This window comes from Grampus griseus (genome assembly GCF_964374135.1).
Source record: "Grampus griseus genome assembly, chromosome: 9".
Lineage (NCBI taxonomy): Eukaryota > Metazoa > Chordata > Mammalia > Artiodactyla > Delphinidae > Grampus > Grampus griseus.
This window is the reverse complement of record NC_139003.1, coordinates 3,296,456-3,323,980: the sequence shown is the minus strand read 5'-3', so window position 1 is coordinate 3,323,980 and position 27,525 is coordinate 3,296,456. Positions and strand designations below refer to the sequence as shown.

Sequence of the window (27,525 nt, the reverse complement as noted above, 5' to 3'; positions counted from 1 at the left end):
CCCGGCAGAGCCCTGGGGCTCCTTAGGCTGTGCTCCCAACGCAGTTATGCCACATCTGTCTCTAAGTGTGTCCTTTGGTGCGAAACCCAACATGTGACATCAGATAACTAAAGCCTCTCCAGACAGCCCCTCTGCTGCCAGCTCCAGGCCGAGCTTCTGTCATGTGACCTGTCACAGTCCTGTGGCTCCTTGTGAGTCTAGAAGGCCCTGGAAGGTTCTGGCTGAGCCTGAGCAAAAACAGAGGGACTCCCCTAAAGCACCGTCCCTGATGTCATCACAGTAGATGTACACAGACATGCATGAAGGCTCGTATGTGGATGTGTGTAGCTGTATAAGAAGGTACGGGAGTTGGGGATTTATATACATGACTTTCTCATCGATCATCCCAGAAATTTTCAACCCATGATATAAATAACGGAGATCAGCTGAGCCCTCCCAACCAGTTATGAGTCACCTGAACCCGGCGTGACAGGCCATCCCAGTGTTTGTGGGGCGTTCAGTGCTAACACTGGGGCAGTCTGGACAAGCAGGGAGCCTGCTCACCTGCTAGCCACCCCCAAGGGGCATTGGTACCCCTCCCCTCGGCCCACAGTCATCTCCTCCTCCCTTTCCCCAAGCACATGCCTACACACGATCCTGTCCAACTACATCATCTCGTGGATTAGGTCAGTTAATTCACCTTTCCCCGCCTGCTCCCAATATGCCTGAAAAACTGAGATTTGCCACCTTGGACAGCGTTTCAAAAGGCAGCTTCTGTTTTGTCATTAAAATGTGCCCTGGGTCTGTGGCCGGCAAGTGACAGTTGCAGAGAGGTGGGAGGGGGCCCAGACCCCACCCGCTGTCCCCCAGTCTCTGTGTGGGGCTGCGGTCTGAGATGCTGGCGCCCACTGAGGGATTACGCGAGGGCCACGTGTGGCCCATGGCCCAGTGCAGCGCCTGCTGCTCAGCCTCCAGGAGCTGAGAGGGCTGGTGGGGCCCCAGGCCAGGAGCGAAGAACTCACACGGCTCAGACTCATAGCATAAGCCCTGTGCTTGCCCAGAGCTGTGCCAGTGTTTGTACAAGATAAAGGAAAAAGCAAGGACATTACTGTGGCATAAAGGAGATTAATATTTGGACAAGACATATACATATGACATAATCTAGGAAAGTTATTACAGAATTTTAGAAGCTAAAGAGTCTTAAGTCCCCTGTTTTTTAAGACAGGGAATTGTGCTTAGTGGTTGCTACATTTGGCATTCATGAATTAGAGGAAGCGAGATGAAGGTAGTCATAGAAGCCTTCCCAAAAGAGGCGGAGTAGACTTGGGCTTTGCAGAGCAGGACAGGAAGGCATTGCTATGGACTGAATGTTTGTGTCCCCCAAATTCAAATATGGAAACCCTTATCCCCAGTGTGGTGGTATTAGGAGGGGGGCTTTGGGGGTGGTTAGGTCATGAGGGTGGAGCCTCCATGAATGGGATTCGTGCCCTCATAGAAGAACCACGAGAGAGGTGATTTCTCTCTCTGCCATGTGAGGACACAGCAAGAGGGACACCCTGTGTGAACCAGGAGGAGGGTCCTCACCAGAACCCAACCCTGCTGGCACCCTGATCTTGGACTTCCAGCCTCCAGAGCTGTGAGCTATAAATGTTTGCTGTTTAAGTGGCCCAGTCTGTGGTGTTCTGTTGTAGCAGCCCGAGCTGCTGAGACAGGCTTTGGAGAAGAGGGCGCGGTAGAGGCCTCGACGCAGGGTGTCAGCGGCGATGCTCTGAGTGGATGGGGCATCTCTGGCTGTGAGGTTTTTGGCCTGGCTCTAAGTGATTGACCCTGAGATGCGTGGCCTCGGTGACTGAGTTCCTACACACGTTTCTTTAATACCAATTACAGAGGATATTGTGCGAGTGTCAGAGGGAGCAGCCTGGTCCAGAGGCCGCAGAGCCAGATCCTAGAGCCGGCAGCCTGGGCCAAACCTCAGCTCATGCCTGTCACGTTGGACAAATCACTTAAACTCCCTGCGTGTCATCTTCCTCCAGCTGAGGATCAAAACAGCACCGCCCGTGGGCTTATAGGAGGATGTAACTAAAAATCCCTGTGATGCCACATTCATGTTTTTTTTTTTTTTCCTGGCCACACCGCGCGGCATGCGGGATCTTAGTTCCCCACCCAGGGATCGAACCTGTGCCTCCTGCATTGAGAGCTCAGGGTGTTAACCACTGGGCCGCCAGGGACGTCCCAGTGTTTGTTTAATGAAAGAGCTGTGGCCAGTGATGTGGGGCGAGCAGCCTGGGGACTCTCACCAGGCAGGTGACAGGAGAATGACTGGGACCAGCACACGCGGTGTCAATCCCAGGGCCACCCTGAGGGTCAGAGTCATGTTTGCGTGTCAGCCCAGAGGGAGGTCTGCAGGGGGAAGGGCCGAGCCAGGCCTGAGGGCTCCAGCAGGACAGCAGAGCCTTGCCCAGAGGGAGGGGGGGTGGGGGACATGGTGCTGGCTTCCAGAAGGTTCCTGAGTCCTGCGCTCATCACTGGGTCTCACGTGATGTTGGAATTAGCAGCTCCACTGAGGGCTTCGGATCCCAGTATTTAGGAACTAGAGGGGATGTGAATGTAGAATGTCGACTGCGAAGGGGGACCTTCCCAAGTGTTCTGCACAGGCACGCAAAGTCACCTAATGGGTGAGAAAGTCTGGGGCATCTGGCAGGTGGTGGAGCCGGCCCTGAGTCCAGGCTGCCCCCCTCGGGAGATGTACGTACCCCTCACCTCCCGCCACAATCACTCGTATGCCCACTGGCAGCTCGGTGCTCTCCCCAGCCCCTGCTCAGCCTTCCCCCAGCCAGAGGCCTCCAGAGACATGTGTGGCATCTGAGAGGCAGAGTCTGCACAGGGGCTGGCTCTGGTGCTTCCACGCAATGGAAGGGCAGAAACGCCTGGCACAGGCTCAGGGTTGCCCTGTCTGGTCCCTCCAGCCTCAGTCCCAGGCGTCGGAGGGTGGGACCAGACGCTGAGGTCAGCCACAGCGGTGGGAAGATGCTGAGGTCTCTTTGGCATTGGTGACTTAGGTGCCCAGTTAGGGCTGGTCCTGGCACAGCAAAGCCTCGATGCCCCAGGGCTTGAGATGCTCACTGTGTCTTCTTTGTGTCTCTGGAATGTTTATTGCTTTTAATATGAATTATCCATTGACATAGGGACTCATTTCAGACACAGGCAGCGATGTAGGAATCAGTGAGTAACAGGGGTGGTGTCGAAAGTGAAAGCACGGCCTCTCTGAGGTCCTAGGACCGCAGGCTGGCATTCTGTGCCCTGCTGGCTCCCCAGCCTCTGTGTGCACCCAGCTGGTACGGTGAATGCTTGTTTCAGCCCCTTTCCCATCATATATGACACCCCTTGGTGGTTAAGATGCTGGCGTGTTCATTATTTTATCCCCAGTACCCAGTACTGGTGCCAGGCTCATTTTAGGTAGTTGATTAATTTTTATTATTTATTTTCCCATTGTAAAAATAATACAAACTATAGAAAGTAAAAAATACAAAAAGTAGGGGAAAAAACTTCTTGTAAAAGGACCAATAGATCCAGTATCCATAGACAACTAATATTTTAGTGTGTTCTCTTAACCTTGTTTCCAAGAATAGAAACACTTATAATTATAATAATAACTATAGTTATAATAATTATTGTTAATTATGTTATAGTTATATTAATTAGTTTTATATGTCCCAACTTTATGCCCAGTGTGATTCAGTTAGCATTTTATACAATTAAATACTTGCTCTAAACATAATTTATAACAGTTACATAATAGTTCATTGAATGGACTTACAAAAATTAAATCATTTTCCTGTTGGATATCTAGACTATTTATAAAATTCATTACTACAGTTGATGCAGTGGAATATCTTTGCACCTAAAATGATGAGGAATTACTGAGTCAAAAAAATGAACACTTTTTTTTGCCAATTGATATTCTTTTTTTTTTTAACGTCTTTATTGGAGTATAATTGCTTTACAATGGTGTGTTAGTTTCTGCTTTATAACAGAGTGAATCAGTTATACATATACATATATCCCCATATCTCTTCCCTCTTGCGTCTCCCTCCCTCCCACCCTCCCTATCCCAACCCTCTAGGTGGTCACAAAGCACCGAGCTGATCTCCCTGTGCTATGCGGCTGCTTCCCACTAGCTATATATTTTATGTTTGGTAGTGTATATATGTCCATGCCACTCTCTCACTTTGTCACAGCTTACCCATCCGCCTCCACATATCCTCAAGTCCATTCTCTAGTAGGTCTCTGTCTTTATTCCTGTCTTACCCCTAGGTTCTTCATGACCTTTTTATTTTATTTTTTTCTTAGATTCCATATATATGTGTTAGCAAACAGTATTTGTTTTTCTCTTTCTGACTTACTTCACTCTGTATGACAGACTCTCAGTCCATCCACCTCACTACAAATAATTCAATTTCGTTTTTTATGGCTGAATACTATTCCATTGTGTATATATGTGCCACATCTTCTTTATCCATTCATCCGATGATGGACATTTAGATTGCTTCCATCTCCTGGCTATTGTAAATAGAGCTGCAATGAACATTGTGGTACATGACTCTTTTTGAGTTATGGTTTTCTCAGGGTATGTGCCCAGTAGTGGGATTGCTGGGTCGTATGGTAGTTCTATTTGTAGTTTTTTAAGGAACCTCCATACTGTTCTCCATAGTGGCTGAATCAATTTACATTCCCAGCAGCGTGTAAGAGTGTTCCCTTTTCTCCACGTCCTCTCCAGCATTTATTGTTTCTAGATTTTTCAATGATGGCCATTCTGACTGGTGTGAGATGATATCTCATTGTAGTTTTGATTTGCATTTCTCTAATGATTAATGATGTTGAGCATTCTTTCATGTTTTCGTTGGCAGTCTGTATGTCTTCTTTGGAGAAATGTCTGTTTAGGTCGTCTGCGCATTTTTGGATTGGGTTCTTTGTTTTTTTGTTATTGAGCTCTATGAGCTGCCTGTAAATTTTAGAGATTAATCCTTTGTCAGTTGCTTCATTTGCAAATATTTTCTCCCATTCTGAGGGTTGTCTTTTGGTCTTGTTTATGGTTTCCTTTGCTGTGCAAAAGCTTTGAAGTTTCATTAGGTCCCATTTGTTTATTTTTATTTCCATTTCTCTTGGAGGTGGGTCAAAAAGGATCTTGCTGTGATTTATGTCATAGAGTGTTCTGCCTGTGTTTTCCTCTAAGAGTTTGATAGTGTCTGGCCTTACATTTAGATCTTTAATCCATTTTGAGCTTATTTTTGTGTATGGTGTTAGGCAGTGTCCTAATCTCATACTTTTACATGTAGCTGTCCAGTTTTCCCAGCACCAGTTATTGAAGAGGCTGTCTTTTCTCCACTGTACATTCTTGCCTCCTTTATCAAAGATAAGGTGGCCATATGTGCGTGGGTTTATCTCTGGGCTTTCTATCCTGTTCCACTGATCTATATTTCTGTTTTTGTGCCAGTACCATACTGTCTTGATTACTGTAGCTTTGTAGTATAGTCTGAAGTCAGGGAGCCTGATTCCTCCAGCTCCATTTTTCGTCCTCAAGATTGCTTTGGCTATTCGGGGTATTTTGTGTTTCCATACAAATTGTGAAATATTCTGTTCTAATTCTGTGAAAGATGCCAGTGGTAGTTTGATAGGGATTGCATTGAATCTGTAGATTGCTTTGGATAGTAGAGTCATTTTCACAATGTTGATTCTCCAGTCCAAGAACATGGTATATCTCTCCATCTATTTGTATCATCTTTCTTTCATCAGTGTCTTATAATTTTCTGCACACAGGTCTTTTGTCTCCTTAGGTAGGTTTATTCCTAGATATTTTATTCTTTTTGTTGCAGTGGTAAATGGGAGTGTTTTCTTAATTTCATTTTCAGATTTTTCATCATTAGTGTATAGGAATGCCAGAGATTTCTGTGCATTAATTTTGTATCCTGCTACTTTACCAAATTCATTGATTAGCTCTATTAGTTTTCTGGTAGCATCTTTGGGATTCTCTATGTATCGTATCATGTCATCTGCAAACAGTGACAGCTTTACTTCTTCTTTTCCGATTTGGATTCCTTTTATTTCTTTTTCTTCTCTGATTGCTGTGGCTAAAACTTCCAAAACTATGTTGAATAATAGTGGTGAGAGTGGGCAACCATGTCTTGTTTCTGATCTTAATGGAAATGGTTTCCGTTTTTCACCATTGAGGATGATGTTGGCTGTGAGCTTGTCATATATGGCCTTTAATATGTTGAGGAAAGTTCCCTCTATGCCTACTTTCTGGAGGGTTTTTATCATAAATAGGTGTTGAATTTTGTCGAAAGCTTTCTTTGCATCTATTGAAATGATCATACGCTTTCTCTCCTTCAATATTTTAATATGGTGTATCACGTTGATTGATTTGCATATATTGAAGAATCCTTGCATTCCTGGAATAAACCCCACTTGATCATGGTGTATGATCCTTTTAATGTGCTGTTAGATTCTGTTTGCTAGTATTTTTTGTTTGTTTTTTGTTTTTTTGCGGTACGCGGGCCTCTCACTGTTGTGGCCTCTCCCGCCGCGGAGCACAGGCTCCGGACGCGCAGGCTCAGCGGCCATGGCTCACGGGCCCAACCACTCCACGGCATGTGGGATCTTCCCGGACCGGGGCACGAGCCCGTGTCCTCTGCATCGGAAGGCGGGACTCTCAACCACCGCGCCACCAGGGAAGCCCTCTGTTTGCTAGTATTTTGTTGAAGATTTTTGCATCTATGTTCATCAGTGATATTGGCCTGTGGTTTTCTTTCTTTGTGACATCTTTGTCTGGTTTTGGTATCAGGGTGATTGTGGACTCAGAGAATGAGTTTGGGAATCTTCCTCCCTCTGCTATATTTTGGAAGAGTTTGGGAAGGATGGGTGTTAGCTCTTCTCTAAATGTTTGATAGAATTCGCCTGTGAAGCCATCTGGTCCTGGGCTTTTGTTCGTTGGAAGATTTTTAATCACAGTCTCAATTTCAGTACTTGTGATTGGTCTGTTCATATTTTCTATTTCTTCCTGGTTCAGTCTTGGAAGGTTGTTCATTTCTAATAATTTGTCCATTTCTTCCAGGTTGTCCATTTTATTGGCATAGAGTTGCTTGTAGTAATCTCTCATGATCTTTTGTATTTCTGTAGTGTCAGTTGTTACTTCTCCCTTTTCATTTCTAATTCTATTGATTTGAGTCTTCTCCTTTTTTCTTGAGGAGTCTGGCTAATGGTTTATCAATTTTGTTTATCTCCTCAAAGAACCATCTTTTAGTTTTATTGATATTTGCTATCGTTTCCTTCATTTCTTTTTCATTTATTTCTGATCTGATCTTTATGATTTCTTTCCTTCTGCTAACTTTGGGGTTTTTTTGTTCTTCTTTCTCTAATCGCTTTAGGTGCAAGGTTAGGTTGTTTATTTGAGATGTTTCCTGTTTCTTAAGGTTGAATTTTATTGCTATAATCTTCCCTCTTAGAACTGCTTTTGCTGCATCCCATAGGTTTTGGGTCGTCATGTCTCCACTGTCGTTTGTTTCTAGGTATTTTTTGATTTCCTCTTTGAGTTCTTCAGTGATCACTTCGTTATTAAGTAGTGTATTGTTTAGCCTCCCTGTGTTTGTATTTTTTACAGATCTTTTCCTGAATTGATATCTAGTCTCATAGCGTTGTGGTCAGAAAATATACTTGATACAATTTCAATTTTCTTAAGTTTACCAAGGCTTGATTTGTGACCCAAGATATGATCTATCCTGGAGAATGTTGCACGAGCACTTGAGAAAAATGTGTATTGTGTTGTTTTTGGATTGAATGTCCTATAAATATCAATTAAGTCCATCTTGTTTAATGTATCATTTAAAGCTTGTGTTTCCTTATTTATTTTCATTTTGGATGATCTGTCCATTGGTGAAAGTGGGGTGTTAAAGTCCCCTACTATGAATATGTTACTGTAGACTTCCCCTTTTATGGCTGTTAGTATTTGCCTTATGTATTGAGGTGCTCCTTTGTTGGATGCATAAATATTTACAATTGTTATATCTTCTTCTTGGGTCGATCCCTTGGTCATTATGTAGTATCCTTCTTTGTCTCTTGTAACAGTCTTTATTTTAAGGTCTATTTTGTCTGATATGAGAATTGCTACTCCAGCTTTCTTTTGATTTCCATTTGCATTGAATATCTTTTTCCATCCCCTCACTTACAGTCTGTATGTGTCCTTAGGTCTGAAGTGGGTCTCTTGTAGACAGCATATATACGGGTCTTGTTTTTGTATCCATTCTGACAGTCTGTGTCTTTTGGTGGGAGCATGTAATCCATTTACTTTTAAGATAATTATCAATATGTATGTTCCTATTCCCATTTTCTTAATTGTTTTGGGTTTGTTCTTGTAGGGCTTTTCCTTCTCTTGTGTTTCTTGCCTAGAGAAGTTCCTTTAGCATTTGTTGTAAAGCTGGTTTGGTGGTGCTGAACTCTCTCAGCTTTTGCTTGTCTGTCAATGTTTTAATTTCTCCATCACATCTGAATGAGATCCTTGCTGGGTAGAGTAATCTTGGTTGTAGGTTTTTCTCCTTCATCACTTTAACTATGTCCTGCCACTCCCTTCTGGCCTGCAGAGTTTCTGCTGAAAGATCAGCTGTTAACCTTATGGGGATTCCTTTGTGTGTTACTTGTTGTTTTTCCCTTGCTGCTTTTAATATTTGTTCTTTGTATTTAATTTTTGATAGTTTGATTAATATGTGTCTTGGCGTGTTTCTCTTTGGATTTATCCTGTATGGGACTCTCTATGCTTCCTGGACTTGATTCACGATTTCCTTTCCCATATTAGGGAAGTGTTCAACTATAATCTCTTCAAATATTTTCTCAGTCCCTTTCTTTTTCTCTTCTTCTTCTGGGACTCCTATAATTCGAATGTTGGTGTGTTTAATGTTGTCCCAGAGGTCTCTGAGACTGTCCTCAGTTCTTTTCCTTCTTTTTTCTTTATTCTGCTCTGCAGTAGTTATTTCCACTATTTTATCTTCCAGGTCACTTATCCATTCTTCTGCCTCAGTTATTCTGCTATTGATCCCTTCTAGAGTATTTTTAATTTCATTTATTGTGTTGTTCATCATTGCTTGTTCCCTCTTTAGTTCTTCTAGGTCCTTGTAAAATGTTTCTTTCATTTTCTCTATTCTGTTTCTAAGATTTGGATCATCTTTACTATCATTATTCTGAATTCTTTTTCAGGTAGACTGCCTATTTCCTCTTCATTTGTTAGGTCTGGTGGGTTTTTATCTTGCTCCTTCATCTGCTGTGTGTTTTCTGTCTTCTCATTTTCCTTATCTTACTGTGTTTGGGGTCTCCTTTTTGCAGGCTCCACGTTCGTAGTTCCTGTTGTTTTTGGCGTCTGTCGCCAGTGGCTAAAGTTGGTTCAGTGGGTTGTGTAGGCTTCCTGGTGGAGGGAACTAGTGGCTGTGTTCTGGTGGATGAGGCTGGATGTTGTCTTTCTGGTGGGCAGGTCCACATCTGGTGGTGTGTTTTGGGGTGTCTGTGGCCTTATTATGATTTTAGTCAGCCTCTGTGCTAATGGGTGGGGTTGTGTTCCTGTCTTGCTAGTTGTTTGGCATAGGGTGTGCAGCACTGTAGCTTGCTGGTCGTTGAGTGGAGCTTGGTCTTGGTGTTGAGATGGAGATCTCTGGGAGATTTTCACCGTTTGATGTTACGTGGAGCTGGGAGGTCTTTTGAGGACCAGTGTCCTGAAGTTGGCTCTCCCACCTCAGAGGCATAGCACTGACTCCTGGCTGGATCACCAAGAGCCTTTCATCCACATGGCTCAGAATAAGAGGGAGAAAATGTAGAAAGAAAGAGAGAGAGAGAGGGAGCGAGGGAGGGAGAGGGAGAGAGAGAGGAAGAAAGAAGATAAAATAAAGTTATTATAATAAAAAAATAATTATTAAAAAAAATTTTTTAAGTTAAAAAAAAAAAGATAGACGGACAGAACCCTAGGACAAATGGTGAAAGCAAAGCTATACAGATAAAATCTCACACAGAAGCATACACATGTGGCGCTTTAATCTGCTGCCCCTGAGGCTGCTGGGTGAGTTTTCCCTTTCTCTTCTTTGTTCGCACAGCTCCCGGGGTTCAGCTTTGGATGTGGCCCCACCTCTGTGTGTAGGTCACCTAAGGGCATCTGTCCTTTGCTCAGAGAGGACAGGGTTAAAGGAGCAGCTGATTCGGGGGCTCTGTCTCACTCAGGCCGGGGATAGGGAGAGGCACGGATGCCGGGCGAGCCTGCGGTGGCAGAGGCCGGCGTGACGTTGCACCAGCCTGAGGCGCGCCTTGCGTTCTCGCGGGGAAGTCCCTGGATCCTGGGACCCTGGCGGTGGCGGGCTGCACAGGCTCCCCGGAAGGGGGGTGTGGACAGTGACCTGTGCTCGCACACAGGCTTCTTGGTGGTGGCAGCAGCAGCCTTAGCGTCCCATGTCCGTCTCTGGTGTCCGCGCTGGTAGCCGCGTCTCGCGCCTGTCTCTGGAACTCCTTTAAGCAGTGCTCTTAATCCCCTCTCCTCGCGCACCAGGAAACAAAGAGGCAAGAAAAAGTCTCTTGTCTCTTCAGTAGCTGCAGACTTTTCCCGGACTCCCTCCCGGCCAGCCATGGTTCACTAATCTCTTCAGGCTGTGTTCACACCGCCAACCCCAGTCCTCTCCCTGGGATACGACCGAAGCCCGAGCCTCAGCTCCCAGCCCCCGCCCATCCCGGCAGGTGAGCAGACAAGCCTCTCGGACTGGTGAGTGCCGGTCGGCACCGATCCTCTGTGCGGGAATCTCTCCGCTTTGCCCCCCGCACCCCTGTGGCTTCGCTCTCCTCTGCGGCGCTGAAGCTCCCCCTTCTGCCTCCCGCAGTCTCCATCCGCGAAGGGGCTTCTAGTGTGTGTAAACCTTTCCTCCTTCACGGCTCCCTCCCACTGGTGCAGGTCCCGTCCCTGTTCTTTTGTCTCTGTTTATTCTTTTTTCTTTTGCCCTACCCAGGTATGTGGGGAGTTTCTTGCCTTTTGGGAGGTCTGAGGTCTTCTGCCAGCGTTCAGTAGGTGTTCTGTAGGAGTTGTCCCATGTGTAGATGTATTTCTGATGTGTCTGTGGGGAGGAAGGTGATCTCCGCGTCTTACTCTTCCACCATCTTCCCCCTCTCCTCGGCAATTGATATTCTTAATTGAAGTATTGAACACGTTTTTAAGGCACTTGATATACATTTACAAATTGTTTCCTGTGTGCTTAATCGGTCATATATTTACTGCATTAAGTATCAGGCTGTATCATTAAAAAAAATATTGCTGCTTCTACGAATTTTCAAAACTCTTTGCTAATGTAATTCAGTTGCATTGCTATTTAAATCAGCATGTATTTAATTATATCTCGTAGTTGATTAAATTAATATGTATTTAGTAGTTGATTATTTTCTATAAATTAATACCCATGGTATCTTTCTTGTGAATTTTCTGGTTTTATTCTGGGTCCATTCATCTTTTATTGTCTCAGTGTGTAAATAAGAGAAAAGATCACTGACGAGAGTGTGACAGGTAGCAGAAATCATCTTTAAGGACTTCACAGTGTAGCCCGGAGCTGGTCCCAGCAGAACTACGGCAAATGTCTCCTGAGCATAAATGCCAAGGATGGTGGGCTTCTGAGCTGGGCTGTCTTTGATCCCCACTCCCACCCTCTGGGGAGATGCTGGGGCGCAGTAACAAGCTGGGAGGTGAAGAGCCAAAAGAAAGGGGAGTTTCAAAGACCGCGAATAATCTACAGACCAGATGATGAGCCCCTACCGGCTGAAGAGAGGTCGGCTGTTTATCACATCATCTTGGAGAATGAAGTCCTAAGACCAGTCACCTGGGCAACATCGGAGGGAATGTGTCTGCGAGGGCTGAGCTTGCATGTCTGGGACGGTGTTAGTGGCTTCAGTGTGCCCTCAGAGCACACACTGCACACTTCAAGTACCTGGTACGATCCAGGTGGTCCAACCAGGAAGGTCCAAATGATGTTTCAGTGGCAGCATTGCTGGCCTTATATTTGGACTGTATACAAAAAAGCCTGGAAACTTACCAAGAAATAAATGGATTTTTTCAGCCCCTTAGGAAGATACTGGAAAATTCATTCACTTCTTTGGAGTCAGAAGACTATGTTTGGCAACCAACGAGGCTTGAATTTAACTGCGGTATAAAAAGATTGAGAGAGCGCCTCGGACTGATTTCTGCCAGTCAGTACATTTATCATTTCTCTCAATGCTTTTAGAGAGTTTTCAGACCCACTCCCATGAAGGCCCAGCGGTCCAGCCATTCTCACCAGCAGAGTTGCTCAGAATTGATCATGATTTTCAGCTGGAAGAAGCAGCAAATTGCAGTGTGCATCAGAGTCACCGGAGGGCCCGCTAAAACTCATTTGGTCTGGGGAGGGTCCTGATTCTCACGATCAGGATTCTTGCGATTCCTAAACGCTGTTGGCACTGCTGGTGCTGGAATCGCGGGCATGTGGCTTAAGCAGTTCGTTTCTAATTCTGTCACTAAATAGCTCTGTGACCTTGGGTGAAAGCTTAGCTTCTCTGAGCCTGCTCCTCAGTTCTACAAAGTAGCAGGGTGTCCAGACAATGAGAGGCCACAGATCACGGACTCCGGGGTTATGCTGCCTTGGCCCAAATCCTGGCTCTTCCAACGGACGAGGTGCATCATCTTGGGCGACTGTCCGTGCTGATGTCCAGGGCACAAAGTGGCTCTCACAGACAGCCCAGAGCCACAGGACATGGGCGAGAGACGGCTTCAAACTAGGCAAACGGAGAGTGGAGATTTCCACGCAGTGCTCAGCCACAACATCCAGGCGTAGAACAGAAGCAAATATCCTCCTAAGTCGGGTAACCCACTAAATCCAGTCGTCCTTTTGTTGGTACAATAAGCGTGTTGCCACAGAGCAGCTGTCGCTGTGCTAGTGGTTACAGCACATCTGAGGATTGCTTTCGGCTCAGCCCAGGAGGCAGTGACCCATGGAGAGAGGTGGGGCTCTCCGGGGTTTGCCACGCGGCCTGAAAGCCCCTGCCAGAGGCCCTTTGTGTGGCTTTGAAGTTGCCTTCCCCCCAGACCCTCTAAAGAAAGGCACCTCGTTCAGTGGTGAACGCTGATCCCAGGCGGTGGACTATTCCATGGCATTTCCTGGTGACACTGATAGTGCCCGTCCCCACGGAGCAGGGAACTGGGCTGCCTGAGGGACGGGACGGCCCCATCCAGGCGCTGCTGTGGACAGCGCAGGCTCTCAGGCAGGGGTTCTGGTGCCAGCTAAAGACACAAGAGGGAAGGACAAGTAGGCAGCCGTGGCGCGCAGAGGCAGATTCCATGATGGTTCAAGTTCATTCAGGGTTGACGAGCTGTTTTCATAGTAAGAGTAACTGCTGCTCGTCCCACCCCCAGCCTGAGACTCTCCCGGGGCCATGCCACTTGATTGTCCTGTTCCCCGTGTCTAGGTGGGCTCATGACTTCCCCCCGTGCCCTGCCTCCAGGGATTCCCGGGGGCACTGCCGTCCATCCACCTGCCCGTGTCAGACCAGGAGACTCCTTCACACCTGCCTTCCCGTGGCCTGTGTCCAGGCAGCACCGCGCCCTGGGAACCCACGCCTATCACTGCAGTCCCGCCATTGGGCCAACACCACCCAAGCCTCCACTGTCCCTCTGGACCATCCCCCGGGACCCCTTGCCCTCTGCTCTGCCCCCTACACTGCAACAGGGTGTCATGGAAAACACAGCACCATCTTCTCACTCGCTCTCTTAAAACAGCCAACGACCACGATGCCACCAAAGCTCCCCAGGTGCTCCGCTGCTCTTAGAAGGAAGCACAGTCAGCAACGTGGCCTGTGGGACCTGCACGACTCCCCGGCCCCTTTTCCAGCCTCACCCCCGACACTGCCTGCCTTGACCTGGCCCCCCGGCCCTTCATTCCACATGGGCCGCCCCATTTGCTCAGACGGACAGAGGCCTGTCTCCCCTGCGATGCCCTGTGCCCCTCCTTCCCCCCACAGCTGCTGCCCACCTTCCACGTCATCCCAGCTCAGAAGCCATTTTCAGGGGCGACCCCGAGCCCAGGCCAGACGGGGGCCCTGTCACCTGGCCTTATAGCACTTGGCCCTCCCAGCACTTCTTATCCTGACCAGGCCGTCCGTGGGCAGCCCCGCAGCTCAGAGGCCCTCGGGGAGAAGAGAGAGCTTGGAAGGTGCTTGCACCCGTTCTCAGGCCAGGCACCCGCTCGCTGCTTCCCTGACGCGACCCCGCCCCAAGGTCCTGGGTGCGTTAGGAGCCTCACATCTCGTGGTCGAGATGCAATTGCTCAGCTCCCATATCACAGGGGATGCTGAGTACGGCCGTCGACTCCTCAGGAGCATGATTTCATTTAGGGATTTTTTCCTCGGCTTTGAAAAAATAACATCTCTGAACTCTCCAAGTTAAAATGTGGGCTCATCAAGTGAGAGGGATCCTGAGAGCTTTTTCTCGGTGGGTGACTCTGAAAAGGAAGCTTTTCCTTGACCATTTAAGGGCTACACTGAGGGGAGGGTCTTTATGGTGATGTGTCAGATGTTTCTTCTTGATTTTGGTTGACATTTGAAAGGATGAAAAATGTGAGTACTTTCTGACAAGAAGAATGGTTTTAGATTATGTACAGGACTTTCTCTTTCTTGGCACTGAATTCCGCTCTTTGGCATTAAATCCTGCATTAGTTTGCTGCATCAAAATGTGATGTAAAGTTTTCCACGGATTTTTGGTGGAAAGGGCCGAGGGGCAGTATTGACATGAGAAGCTGGAAGAGCCCTGCTTAGCACGGTGTCCTCGTAGCAGGGATCCAGCGGGCCGATGATGCTTATGTTAATAGTGCATTTCCTTTAAGTGTGCTTTATAGCCCTCAAGGTTTCTCCAGCAAAATTGTCTCCTTTCATCCTCCCAGTAGCACCACAAGGCTGGCACGGCAGATGTGATTATCTCTATTTATGGGTGGCGAAATCCAGCGGCAGAGCAGCAAGTGAATTTTGCCACGTCCCACCTCTGCCTGGGCAGGAACCAACCTGAGAGCCAAGTGTGCTGAATTTCAGGCGACGGATTAACTGGGGAAATGACACGCTGACACAATAGACTCGGGAGTCTTGGCCACCTGCACAGGTCAGATGAGAGCTTACTGAGCAGCTGCTCAGCACCCTGCCTGGCTGATCGGAGGTGCACACACGCCTGTTTGTGGGGTTGGTGTGATGCTCCCAAACTGGATAAGGACAACCGAGAATCTGGAAAACCCTTCTTGATCAACAGCGTTGCCATCCCCCCATCATTGCATTTTCCAGGCACAGTTACAAACTAGAATAATGGAAGTTCTCTTCCTTGCCCAGTTGAGCAGTAGAATGGTCAAAACGGAATGGGAGAGCAAAACAGTAAGGAAAGAATTTATTTAATCTACAAATTGGTCAGTTCCTGAAACTGAGCGTTGAGTAATCGGAGAGTGATTCTCAGCACCTTCACGTGTTGACGTGGGAAAACACATGTGTCTGCACACATACACGTATTTTATTCCCCTTTAGTTCAGAGGCTACAGCTTCCACCGTCATCAAGTTCTGTAGATATGGTTTGGAAAGGCCAATTACACTTTGTTTCCAGCAGTCTTTCTCACATAATCTACACAAGAAAAGTCTCCTCCGGTGTGGCTTGCTGACTGCTTCTTGTGAGCGTGCAGCCAGTCTCTGCCCCCACTGGGAGAGCGCACGGCATTCTGAGCAGCTTTGGGTATTGTTGTTCAGTCTGATAGTTTGGTAAACAAAATATTCCCGTTGTAATAAGATTTCTTTCTGTTCTTCATGAATATAAACGCTTCTGTATGATCAGTACTCTGATCTACGTGTTCCTGTCCTCCACCCATTTTTTTAATTGCACAATGAATATGACTCATGATTTCTATTCATAGGGGTTTATCCTAGGGAGATGTCAGAGGTGCAGTGAAGTACAAAGATGCACACAAGAGCATTTTTATTGTAATAAAAAACAGAATAGATGTCAAACAATAGGGACATAATTGAATAAACTACGGTATATCTCCTAAAAGGCATGTCTCAGAGAATGCTCACTGACATGGAAAAACATTTCTGATGTAGATTCTAAAACAGTGTGCAAACCCGTATATGTTATATGACTTCAGTTTTATTAAAACTAGGTTTTATACCCCACCAACCAACACACACATTCTCTCTCTCTCTCTCTCTCTCTCTAAAATACAAGAAAGTGTATTTTAATAGTCATATTTTGTGTATGTGTGTGGTTTGTAGGGTTGTGACATTTTAACTTTCTCCCGTATTTTCTGTAATAATGGTGAACGTGCAGAGTCAGGGTTTGGTGGCTTTTGTTGCCCTGTTTTCCACCTTCATAGTCAGCCGAACTGATGTGTGATCTCCAACCAGCTAGTTTGCTTTTCAAAAATATGCCCAGCGCTGTTTTACTGCTCCCTCCTTTTAGTGTTGGTAAATATCCCTTCTTGTAATTGTTCCACACTAACTTTACTCTGGTAACGACTCAGAAGTCCCACCATCACCCAGTTTCTCCTGACATGAACCCAGGGAAGAGGGGCCATTCTCAGAGCCTGATGGCTGCTGGAAAACACCCACAGCGGGGGGCGGGGGGGGTCTCACGTCCACCAAGCAGATGTGCTGGCTCGCAAGTCCACAGAGGCCACGCTTGGCACCAGCTGGACTCAGAAGGGTGTAGACAGGAGCCGTTGGCTGGCAGATGGTCTCGGGTGCACCTCCCCCACAGCGTTCCACACAGCCACCCACCCGACAGCTGTGTAGCAGTGTCTTCTCCCCGTCCCCCGGCCAGTGACAGCTCAGTAAACGGGACCCCTGTGGGTGGATGTGGAATCCCTGCCAGGTGCCCAGAGGGAAGTGCCCGGTGACTGGAATCATGCACTCGAGGAGGTCACGGTGATGGCTTCCTCCCAGAGTTTACGGTTCTCCTCGACCAGTTGCAACGCACCAGAAATAGCATCACCTACCATTAGAGCCCATATCCACCCTTACCAGGTGTCCAGGGCAATAGAAACAGAAAGTTACCTGAAGGTCAATTTCTATGCAGGGGGAACCGGCCATTAAGTTCTGAAGGCAGGAGGGTTTCCCAATCTGTTAGCCACAGTTGGTAATTCTGATCTTCTGTTATGTGGCCTGTTGATGAAACCATTCAGGGGACCAGAGGTGACATAGTACACCCAGAAATTAAAGCCATGTGGACACACGAACCTGATGGGCACCAGCCTCCCGAAGACATACCGACCTCTCCGTCAGCAGTTTGCTTCTTCACCAGTCTGCCGAAGGATGTGTTGCCCGGGTGGCAAGGTTTAGAGACAGAATTTCCATGTTCTGGTGACGTGGCTTATCTGTGTGCGGTGTTCCAGTAATGTCAGTTAACTGTGCAGTGCTTCCAGTGGGATTAGAACGGCCTACAACAGAGACAATCCCAGTTGCTGTGCAAATACATCGCTTCCTTATGGCCACTGCTGAACCAATGGGCGCTACCATGACCCGCCAAGCTGTTCTGTTTCACACTATAAATTAAGCTTAATGTCATATATAACGGGATCGTTCATCCTCGTCTACTGTGGAAGTGTTAGTAAAATTGTGCCTGGTCAGGAAATGGGGTAACCCAAAAGAGGAAGTAGGAAGCCAGGGGAAAAGCAATTAGTAAGTAGTGACCACTACCGGGGTGTGTCCTCGAGATCAGGACGGTCGCTCTACCGTGTCAGTTAAAGAAACCTAGGCTGACGTGATAACTGGGGGTTTTAGCTGAAATATAGAGAATCTGTTTTCCCCCTTGATAGTAGCATGTTGGGTTCACTATGAATGTTGAATTTTGCCTTCATGATAAATCGTTCTCCTTGCGAATACAAGCGTAGTAATAGCATCACTAATTAATTTGCTAAACGTCTTTTCCTGATCTCAGACGCTCATAAGACCTTTGGATTCAACAATGTTAATTAAGTATGGAGGAAACCTTAGGGACCGTCCAGTCAACCTCGTATTTTGTAGTGAAGGACATGAGATTCAGTGAGGTTAAGTAACCTGCTCAGAGCTGGACAACTAGTTGTCTCAACTAGAATTTAGCTTTCTACTTCAAGTCCAGCATTCTCTAATTTATAATTCCACCGGAGCTGTGCTGTTCTCTTTTAGTCAAGCACTGAGCTGTTCAATATGTTTTCCTTTGGGCCTTGTTTGTCCAGAACTAAAAGCTAACTTGTGCCCAATTATGGTACTTATCCCATTCCTGGTTCCTGAGATAATGAGCTCCCCCTTTAGCTCCGTGTGTCTTTGAGCTGAGCTTTATCGTAAGCACCCTGTGAAAATGTGGGTATTCTTCCTGGTCTAGCTCAGGTGTCACCTCCTGCATGAAGTCTCGCCTAATCTCTCCAGGGAGAACAAACCTTTACAATGATGATAGTAACCACAACAAGAATAAGTGTTATTGGGGCTTCCCTGGTGGCGCAGTGGTTGAGAGTCCGCCTGCCGATGCAGGGGATGCGGGTTCGTGCCCCGGTCCGGGAAGATCCCACATGCCGCGGAGCGGCTAGGCCCGTGAGCCATGGCCGCTGAGCCTGCGCATCCGGAGCCTGTGCTCCGCAACGGGAGAGGCCACAACAGTGAGAGGCCCGCGTACCGCAAAAAAAAAAAAAAAAAAAAAGAATAGGTGTTACTGAGCCCTTACTTTGTGCTGGGCACTGTTCTCAGTGCTTTGAAGTTGTCAGTTCACTCAGCCTCATAGCCACCCTAAGACTGAGTTCTGCATTGATCTGTATTGACAGACAAAGAAACTGAGGCATCTAGGAGTCCAGCACTGGCTCAGGTCCTGCAGCAGGTCCACTGTGCTCCCAGAGCACATGGTGCAGATGCCTTTGCAGGGCCTGGAGTGGGCTGAGGTGTGTAGGACCCAGACTCCCATTTGTAGATGTGAACATCTTCACAGCAAAGCGCACTGTTCCTTAGAGATTGTTTCCTTTTGTTTTCCTTCCATTAAAAATAAAGCCAAGGGACTTCCCTGGTGGCGCAGTGGTTGAGGATCTGCCTGCTAATGCAGGGGACACAGGTTAGAGCCCTGGTCTGGGAGGATCCCACATGCCGCGGAGCAACTAGGCCCATGAGCCACAACTACTGAGCCTGCGCGTCTGGAGCCTGTGCTCCGCAACAAGAGAGGCCGCAATAGTGAGAGGCCCGCGCACCACGATGAAGAGTGGCCCCTGCTTGCCACAACTAGAGAAAGCCCTTGCACAGAAACGAAGACCCAACACAGCAAAAATAAATAAATAAATTACTAAACTCCTACCCCCAACATCTTCTTTAAAAAATAAAATAAAATAAAGTCAAGATGAAAAGGGATTTAATATCTATCATAGCAAATTTTACTTCTTCAGAATATTGTCTATGGTCCGATTTGATTCAAAAATTTATTGTAGGCTTAGGACGCATAAAAGAAGTTGAAATTTCATAATACATCTTACCCTTAGGCAGACTCGTAAGAACAGCTACTGAAATTAAATGAGGATGTGTACTTGTGTCTAGAAGTTTTCCAGCTCATTTCTGGTTGAAGTGAATCTTTGAAGAGGCAAGAGGCCTGAGCAGGAAGCTAATACTTGATAGAGCTTTCAGCTCCAGGCTTCCATGACAACGATCTATGGGAACTGCCCTTTCTGCATCTTCAGTTTAAAATGTCAATATTTACGCTGTTTCCTACACTTGCAAAATACCCTTTCTCACTGGTCTCTTAAATGACACTGACAGTATTTTTTTTAGAATTTCTTTTTAAAAAAATCTGATTGAGTCCTGTTCTTGGTCCACAAAGCTCAGTTTCCACAGACATTGGATATTTGCATCATGTGCTTAGGTCCTTGTGGGGGTAGCAGGCAAAGAATTTAGATAGAGAAAACACAGGGCAGAATTGAGCAGTGCCTGGAGAACGGGCTGATTTATACTTTAAGAGCTTCGGGAGACATTAAATTTGTCCTGGGCCACTGCTTCATAGATTTGGTTGCACACTGGAATCGCCCAGGGTGTTTCTTTAAAATACTGGTGCCGGGGGACATCCCCGGTGGCTCAGTGGTTAAGACTCCGAGCTCCCAGGCTTCCCTGGTGGCACAGTGGTCGAGAGTCCGCCTGCCGATGCAGGGGACACGGGTTCGTGCCCCGGTCTGAGAAGATCCCACATGCCACGGAGCGGCTGGGCCTGTGAGCCATGGCCGCTGAGCCTGCGCGTCTGGAGCCTGTGCTCTGCAACGGGAGAGGCCACAACAGTGAGAGGCCTGCGTACCGCAAAAAAAAAAAAAAAAAAAGACTTCGGGCTCCCAATGCAGGGGGCCCGGGTTCGATCCCTGGTCAGGGAACTAGATCCCCCATGCGTGCCGCAACTAAGGAGCCCGCAAGCCACAACTAAGGAGCCTGCCTGCTGCAACTAAGACCCAGCGCAACCAAATAAATAAATATTTTAAAAAATAAAAAAAATAAAATACTCATGCCAGGGTCCCACCCCTAGATCCTAACCACTGGGCTGGGCTCTTGGACCTGGCTGTAGGATATGTCAGACCTCCTCAGATCATTCCAATACACATCAGAATTCGAGAGCCACTGACCTAACCCACCCTCCCCCTGGCCCCAGGGTATTTGGGGCTGACCTAAGGTCAGAACTGTAGCATCTTCCAGGGCACCCCAGGCTGCACATGGGCCACCCAGTTGCTCCAGGGAACGGCTGGGGAACCACTTCGTCTCCTCCTGCAACTTCACTCCCCACGCCCAGGGCATCCCCGCACTGTCCCTGGCTGGTCCACCTCTGTCTGTCTCCACCATCCCCCCCCCCGCAGCTGACGGGCTGACTCCTGCCCTGCCTTCTCATCTGCATGGGCCTGGGCTCCCCCACAGAAGACTTGCCTCTAGCCACGTTGCTCCCCTTCTCGAGCTTCTGCCAAGGGCTTCCTGCTACCTCTGGGGTCCTATAGCCCACGGACGGACCCTTGGGGGCTGGCACCCGCCTCTCCCCCACCTCCTGGGCTTCCACTCCTGCTGCCCCTCCCCCTCACGCCTGGAGCTCTCGTCCAGCTCCCCAGGCCCACGCCTGCCTCTGGTTCTCTCTCACACTGTTACCTCCGTGTAGCCTAATTTCTCAGCCCCCCTTTCTTCATCCTGCTCGCCGTTCAGATCTCAGCCTAAAGCCCAGTTTCTCAGAATCCTGACACCTGCCACAGCACGGGTGAACCTTGAGGACGTTATGCTCAGTGAAATAAGCCAGACACAGAAGGACAAATGCTGTGTGGTTCCTGTCACACGAGGTCCCTGGAGTCGTCAGATTCCTGGACAGAGAAAGCAAAAGGGTGGGGGCCGGGAGTGGGGGAGGGGGATGAGGAATCATTGTTTAATGGGGACAGAGTTTGAATTTTGCAGGATGAAAAGAGTCCAGGAGATGATGATGGTGAGGGTTGCACATCAGTGTGAATGCACTTAACGCCACTGAGCTGTACACTTAAACGTGGTCAAGGTGGCAAATTTTGTGTCATGTATGTTTTACCACAATAAGAAAACTTCTTTCCAGTCACTTTCTCAGGGACTCCTTGCCTGCCTTTGGCCTAAGTTAGTAGTACTGTTACGTGTTCCCAAAGCTCCTCAGAACATTTTCCTGTTAAAGTTTGTCTTCTTTACCGGATCGTGAGTAAAGGCACATGATACGTCCCACCTCATTCATCCCTGTGCTCTCGCATGATTGGCACAGAGTTGGTGCCCACTAAGTAACTTTTCATAAATGTTGAGTGAATAAATCACAGATTTCAAGCTTCCCAGCCCACCAGTCACAATTCCTAGGAAAAATACAGTTGCTAAGATAGTCAAAGCCATTTGATGTTAACATACCCAAGAGTATCAGACAGATTGTCTGGTCATGGTAAATGATAACATTGGGTGCACTCTGTGGAGTTTGAGTCTCCAGTTGACCTTAAATGTAGATGATTTTGGAGGTGGGTGAGTTCCAAAGGGTCCCGAGACTACGTCTGTTCTATCAGATAAATGCAAAGGAAAATGCGGACCACATTGCTGGTTTGGGATTTTTAAAGAATACCCTATTTGTAAGCACTTCCTTGATTAACGCTATGTTTTTTCTCTTTCCAAATTAGATATTTATCTTTGAAAACAATATCTACTACTGTGCACACGTCGGGAAGCAGGCCATCCGTGTGGTCTCAACTGGGAAGGAAGGCGTGATTTACAACGGCCTTAGCGACTGGCTGTACGAAGGTACGCGGGATGTGGGAGGCTTGGTGCCTGTGGTCACTGCTGCTGCTGCGTCACTGGGATTGGCCGTGGTGGTGTTTCCTCTGACTCTGTCAATTAAACTCTGTTTCTTGAGATTCTGCTAAATTACAAAGAGACTGTGGAGCCTCGGGGAGCAGCAGGCGACCATCGGGGGCCTGCAGTGTCAAGCACTCACCTGGTGGCCAGGTGGGCAGGGCATCCTACAACCCTGTGCTGTGCTGGTGGGTGACTCTCGGAACAGTCAGGATCCCAAACGTGCAGGTTTCCTGCTCCCTTTCTGAGAGGTTGAGTGCCTGGTTCTGCCTGGGGAAGGGAGAGCTGGAAAAGACATCAGAGGGTAAAGCTTCCAAAAGAAACGTGTCAGGGTGGCCTGCCGGCCTGTGAGCATCCGCCTCATCGGACGTTTTCTGCTACTGGTTTTCCTCTGGCACCAGAGGACTCCAGCGGTATGCATTATTAAATGACTAAAAATCTGAGCGAGAAACTCTCTTTTTAAGCATTTATAACCCGTCTCCACATTAATGACAACTTCGTCGTAACAATAACAGCCCTGTATTGATTGCCGTTAGTTGCCAGGTGCCATGCTAAGCACTTTAGTGCTTTTTATTACCTCATTTACCCGCCACGTCAGTCCAGGCTGCTCTAAGGAACACCACAGGCTGGGCAGCTTAAGCAACTTTTATTTCTCGTAGTTCTGGAGGCTGGGAAGTCCAAGATCAGGGCTCCAGCAGAGCTGGTGTCTGGTGAGGGCTCTCTTCCTGGCTTGCAGACGGTCACCTTCTCCCTGTGTCCTCACATGCCAGAGGGAGAGAAAGTCATGGGGAGGAAGCTCTGGTCTCTTCATCCTCCTAGAAGGGCACTAACCCCACCGTGGAGGCTCCACCCTCGTAACGTCATCACCTCCCAAAGGCTCTACCTCCAGACACCATCACATTGGGGATTTTGGCTTCCACCTGAATTTTGTGGGGCCACAGACATCCAGTCCATAACGCCCTCATGAGAGCATTCTGAGATGAGTGCTGTTATGGACATTTCACAGAGGAGGCTCAGTGAGGGTAAGTCATCTGCCCAAGGTTACACGAGGTTAGGGGAGATGTATCATGGAGTATCACTGTTCAAGTGCAGGACTATCCCCTTTCTGGAAATGCAGATGTCAGCAGGATGCCGACGCAGCCCAGCACTGGGCTGATAAACAGCTTGTGTTCTTGTCAGCCTGCTGGTCTGAGACCACACGATCACAGGAAGAATTCACTGTGCTGGGCTGGGGCAAGGGTAGGGGGCGGTCAGGGGACCCCCAACGGGGTCTGGGCATGATCAAGCCCATAAAATACCATGTTTCCTCAGTGCTGTGCATTCCTCAAGCTGGGTTCTGCATTGCAGGGGCTTATGTATCCTGAAGGACAGAGCGGATAGACCTGTATGCTTAGTCCCACTTCCCATCGTGATTTCACTGAAGTCACTGAAGCAGAAGGTTGACTTGATTTCCATTTTTTTAAAGTGAGATGTAAGTCGTAGACAGTAAAATGCACAATTATAAAGACACAGTTTCATGGGTTTGACACAGTATACACTGGGCAGCCCCATCAAGATATAGAACATTCCAGGACCTCCCTGGCGGTCCAGTGGTTAGGACTCTGCACTCGCATTGCCAGGACCCCGGTTCAGTCCTTGGTTGGGGAACTAAGACCCCGCAAAGCCATGTGGCGTGGCCAAAAAAAAAAAAAAAGATATAGAGCATTCCACCATCTCAGAAAGCACCGCCCGAGCCCCTTTCCAGTCACGTCTCCCCTCACCCCAAGCCTCCCTTCCAGAGGCTCCTACCATCCTGATTTCTGTGCAGCTGGCTTCCTAGCAGAATGCTGGAACGTGGGCACCCACGTAGGCCGGCCCTCTCGCTGCGTCTCCCTGGAGTCCCGTGTTTACTCCAGCATGGCTGCTGCTGCTCGGAGCACCCAGGATTCCGGTACTGAGCTGCCTTCTGGGGCCAGGAGAATCGACGTTGAGGTTTCATCGGGCTCATACAAGGGAGTCACTGGAACAAAATGGACACTGTCCAGCTTCCACTGTGCTTCCACTGTCCTGTGCACAAACAGCCTTATGAGCAGTAGGCCCCAAGTTCCAGGGCGATCACGGCAATGACAACCCAATGACCCCTAAGAGAGAGAGGCCCCTGGAGCCCTGGCTGGAAGGACCTAGACCTGCCCTAGGAATAATCTCCTTCAAAAATCCATCACCAGGAGATGGAGAATGTCTTTTTTAGTATCTTCCTAATAAAATAAAAAGCTCATTGCCTTGCAATTCAAAGTAAGCTTTTGCTTCAGCAAATCCGTTGAAAAGAAATATTTCCTCAAGGCATTTACCCAGAATTGTGTTCGTGTGATAACAGGGCCCCACGTGTTCTAAACCAGTCCCAGGTGATGTGGCAGCTTCATCTCCTTAGTGCTGCCCCCTGGAAGGCTATATTTGCTGATGCTTCGGTCTCTGAAGTTGGGAGCGTGAGAGCTCTGGGGAATCTCGGTTCCTTTTTTAATAATTGGAAGATAAACTCTGAAGATTGCCTTTTTCTAATCTGTGACTTAACTGCTTCACTTCCACATGCTCCTTAAAAAAAAAAAAAAAAAAAAAAAGGAGAAAAAAGATTAGGGGGAAAAATACCCTGACAGCATTTGCAGGGGGCCTGACTCGCTTGGAGATGTTAGTTCTGAGAAGAAACGAAGTTATATAAGTTCTAAACCACCCTGCAGCCCGTAGGCTTGTTGGCAGTCAGATGCCATATTGATTTGTTGTGTTCCCCAAAAAGGAACTTTGAACATATTGAACATTTCAGAATATCAAGGACTGAGGGAGAGAAGAAGGAGACCTGGGGACTGCCAGGAATCTCCATCCCTGGACCAAAGGTTTACATGCACTCGGTAGGAAACTCCCCCAACTCACTGACGCAAGCCCCACACACAGAAATGCACCCGCGGCCCTGCCTGCAACCTCAGACCGCGTGTCTCACTGACTTTCCAGTTGCCCTGCCTCGTGGTGGCCACACACTGATCTTGATAAGCAAAGTGCGTGTCTTTATTTTATTCTTCTGGGCAGATGTCATGGAGTTACATAGAACTTTGATTTTAATATGGGATTAAAGACAAGTGTCCTACAAACTGTTTTAAGGTTTACGAAAGTTGGTTATCCAGAAACTAAAGATGTCACTAGTTTTTTGAGAAGTCAGAAAGGAAGTTTCTGTTAAGAATTTGCACTTTCATGCAAGTGTTAGCAATTTTGCAAAGCTCCTAATATGTAGGCTTATGGGCAAAGAGCTGGATTGTCCAAATTTTTATGAAAGGTTCATGGTTACCAGTGGTACAGAGATGGTTGTATTTCCCAGTTGCTGCTACTTGTTTATATTACTGGGTTGGCCAAAAAGTGCCTGCGGTTTTTAAGTAAAAGTAAAGACACATTTCTCATTTCTACCAAGAACTTTATTGAACAACGTAGTCATCCTTTTGTTCCACTACCTTCTGCCATTTTTCAGGCAACTTCATAATTCCATCTTCCCAAAACTTTTTATCTTTTTGAGCAAAGAACTGTTCCAGGTGTCCTCCAGGGAACTGAAATTTTTTCCATTAAGAGAATTTTGTAAAGACCGAAATAAATGGAAATCCAAAGGTGCCATGTCTGGTGAATACAGCCGATGAATCAGAACTTCCCGGCCAAGCTGGAACAGTTTTTGCCTGGTCATCAAAGAAACATACAGTCTTGCGTTATCCTGATGGAAGATGATGCATTTTCTGTTGACTAATTCTGGACACTTTTTGTCGAGTGCTGCTTTCAGTTGGCCTAATTGGGAGCTGTACTTGTTGGAATTAATCTTTTCATTTTCCAGAGTGAGCTCATAATAGAGGACTCCCTTCCAATCCCACCATATACACAATATCACCTTCTTTGGATGAAGACCGGCCTTTGGTGTGGTTGATGGTGGTTCATTTTGCTTGCCCCACGATCTCTTCCGTTCCACATTATCGTACAGTATCCACTTTTCATCACCCATCACAATTTGTTTTAAAAACAGAACATTTTCATTCCATTTAAGTAGAGAATTGCATGCGGAAATACAGTCAAGAAAGTTTTTTTTTTTTTTTGCTTAACTTGCGTGAAAGCCGAACATTAAAGCGATGAACATCACCACGCTGGTGCAGGTGACTTTCAGCGCTGGATTTGGATATTTTGATGTCGGCTGTCTCCCGTGTGGTATAATGTTGATTTTTCTCAATGTCTCGATTTGATCACTGTCAACTTCAGCTGGGCTACCTGACCCTGGAGCATCGTCCAGTGAGAACTCTCCAGCACGAAACTTCGCAAACCACTTTTGACACGTTCCATCAGTCACAGCACCTTTTCTGTACGCTGCACAAATCTTTTTTGGTGTTTCAGTTGCGTTTTCACCTTTCTTGAAATAATAAAGCATAGTATACGGAAAATGTTGCTTTTTTTCTTCCATCTTCAATATTAAAATGGCTACACAAAAATTCACCAATTTTGATAAGTCTTTTTTAAATACACGCTGATATGAAGCTGTCACAATCTACCAATAGTGTTTCGAATGAAGTTAAAGATAACTAAGCGCTACCAGAGTCATCTTATGGAAAAAACCAAACGAACCTTTTGGCCAACTCAGTATTTTCATTTTCATCATTGCCATCATACACACAAGGTATAGTGGTACACAGCACAGAATTTTGGGCCAATAATTTTTCAGTAATGAAACTTTAAGTCATTACATGTTTCCACTAAACTAGGAGACCTCCACACCTCTATTGTCAAAGCAGTCATATGCGTAACCCTAAATAAATAGCAGTATATTCAGTGATAGGTCATTATCGTGAAATGGCTCATACCCCAGTGGAAAGCTGGAGTGTGTCAGGCTCGTTTGAGAACCACTCTGTCCCCACGTGTGTACCAGTCCTTGTCACTTCAACTCCTCTGAGACCCGATGGAGGTAGGGTGGGGGCAGTGAACTTGAGAAGGTGTTCACAGAGCACAGCCTGGCACCATCAGGCTGGGATGTCAGGGAGAGCCGAGAAATGCCTGGAGGGCATTTATTTAACATCTGGTTTGGTGTGGATGAACCCCCGGGATGAATTTTACCCTGAACTAGTCCAGAGCTTGGTGGTACTCGGAAACGTGATTGGATGCAGGGAGGCTGCTTGGCCGGGCAGCCTCGCCACG

At 47.2% G+C, this 27,525-nt stretch overlaps 1 protein-coding gene across 5 annotated transcripts in view; it reads left to right on the top strand.

Moving 5' to 3' along the window:
- The window catches only part of DPP6 (dipeptidyl peptidase like 6), a gene marked incomplete at both ends in the record, with an annotated part of 1,026,243 nt that overhangs the window by 842,669 nt on the left and 156,049 nt on the right, over positions 1-27,525 (top strand). For all 5 annotated transcript variants that reach the window (XM_082662523.1, XM_082662525.1, XM_082662522.1 and 2 more), the window contains one exon: positions 22,173-22,293. In XM_082662523.1, coding sequence (XP_082518649.1) covers positions 22,173-22,293 — 121 coding nt within the window. The remainder of the gene's footprint in view (positions 1-22,172; positions 22,294-27,525) is intronic.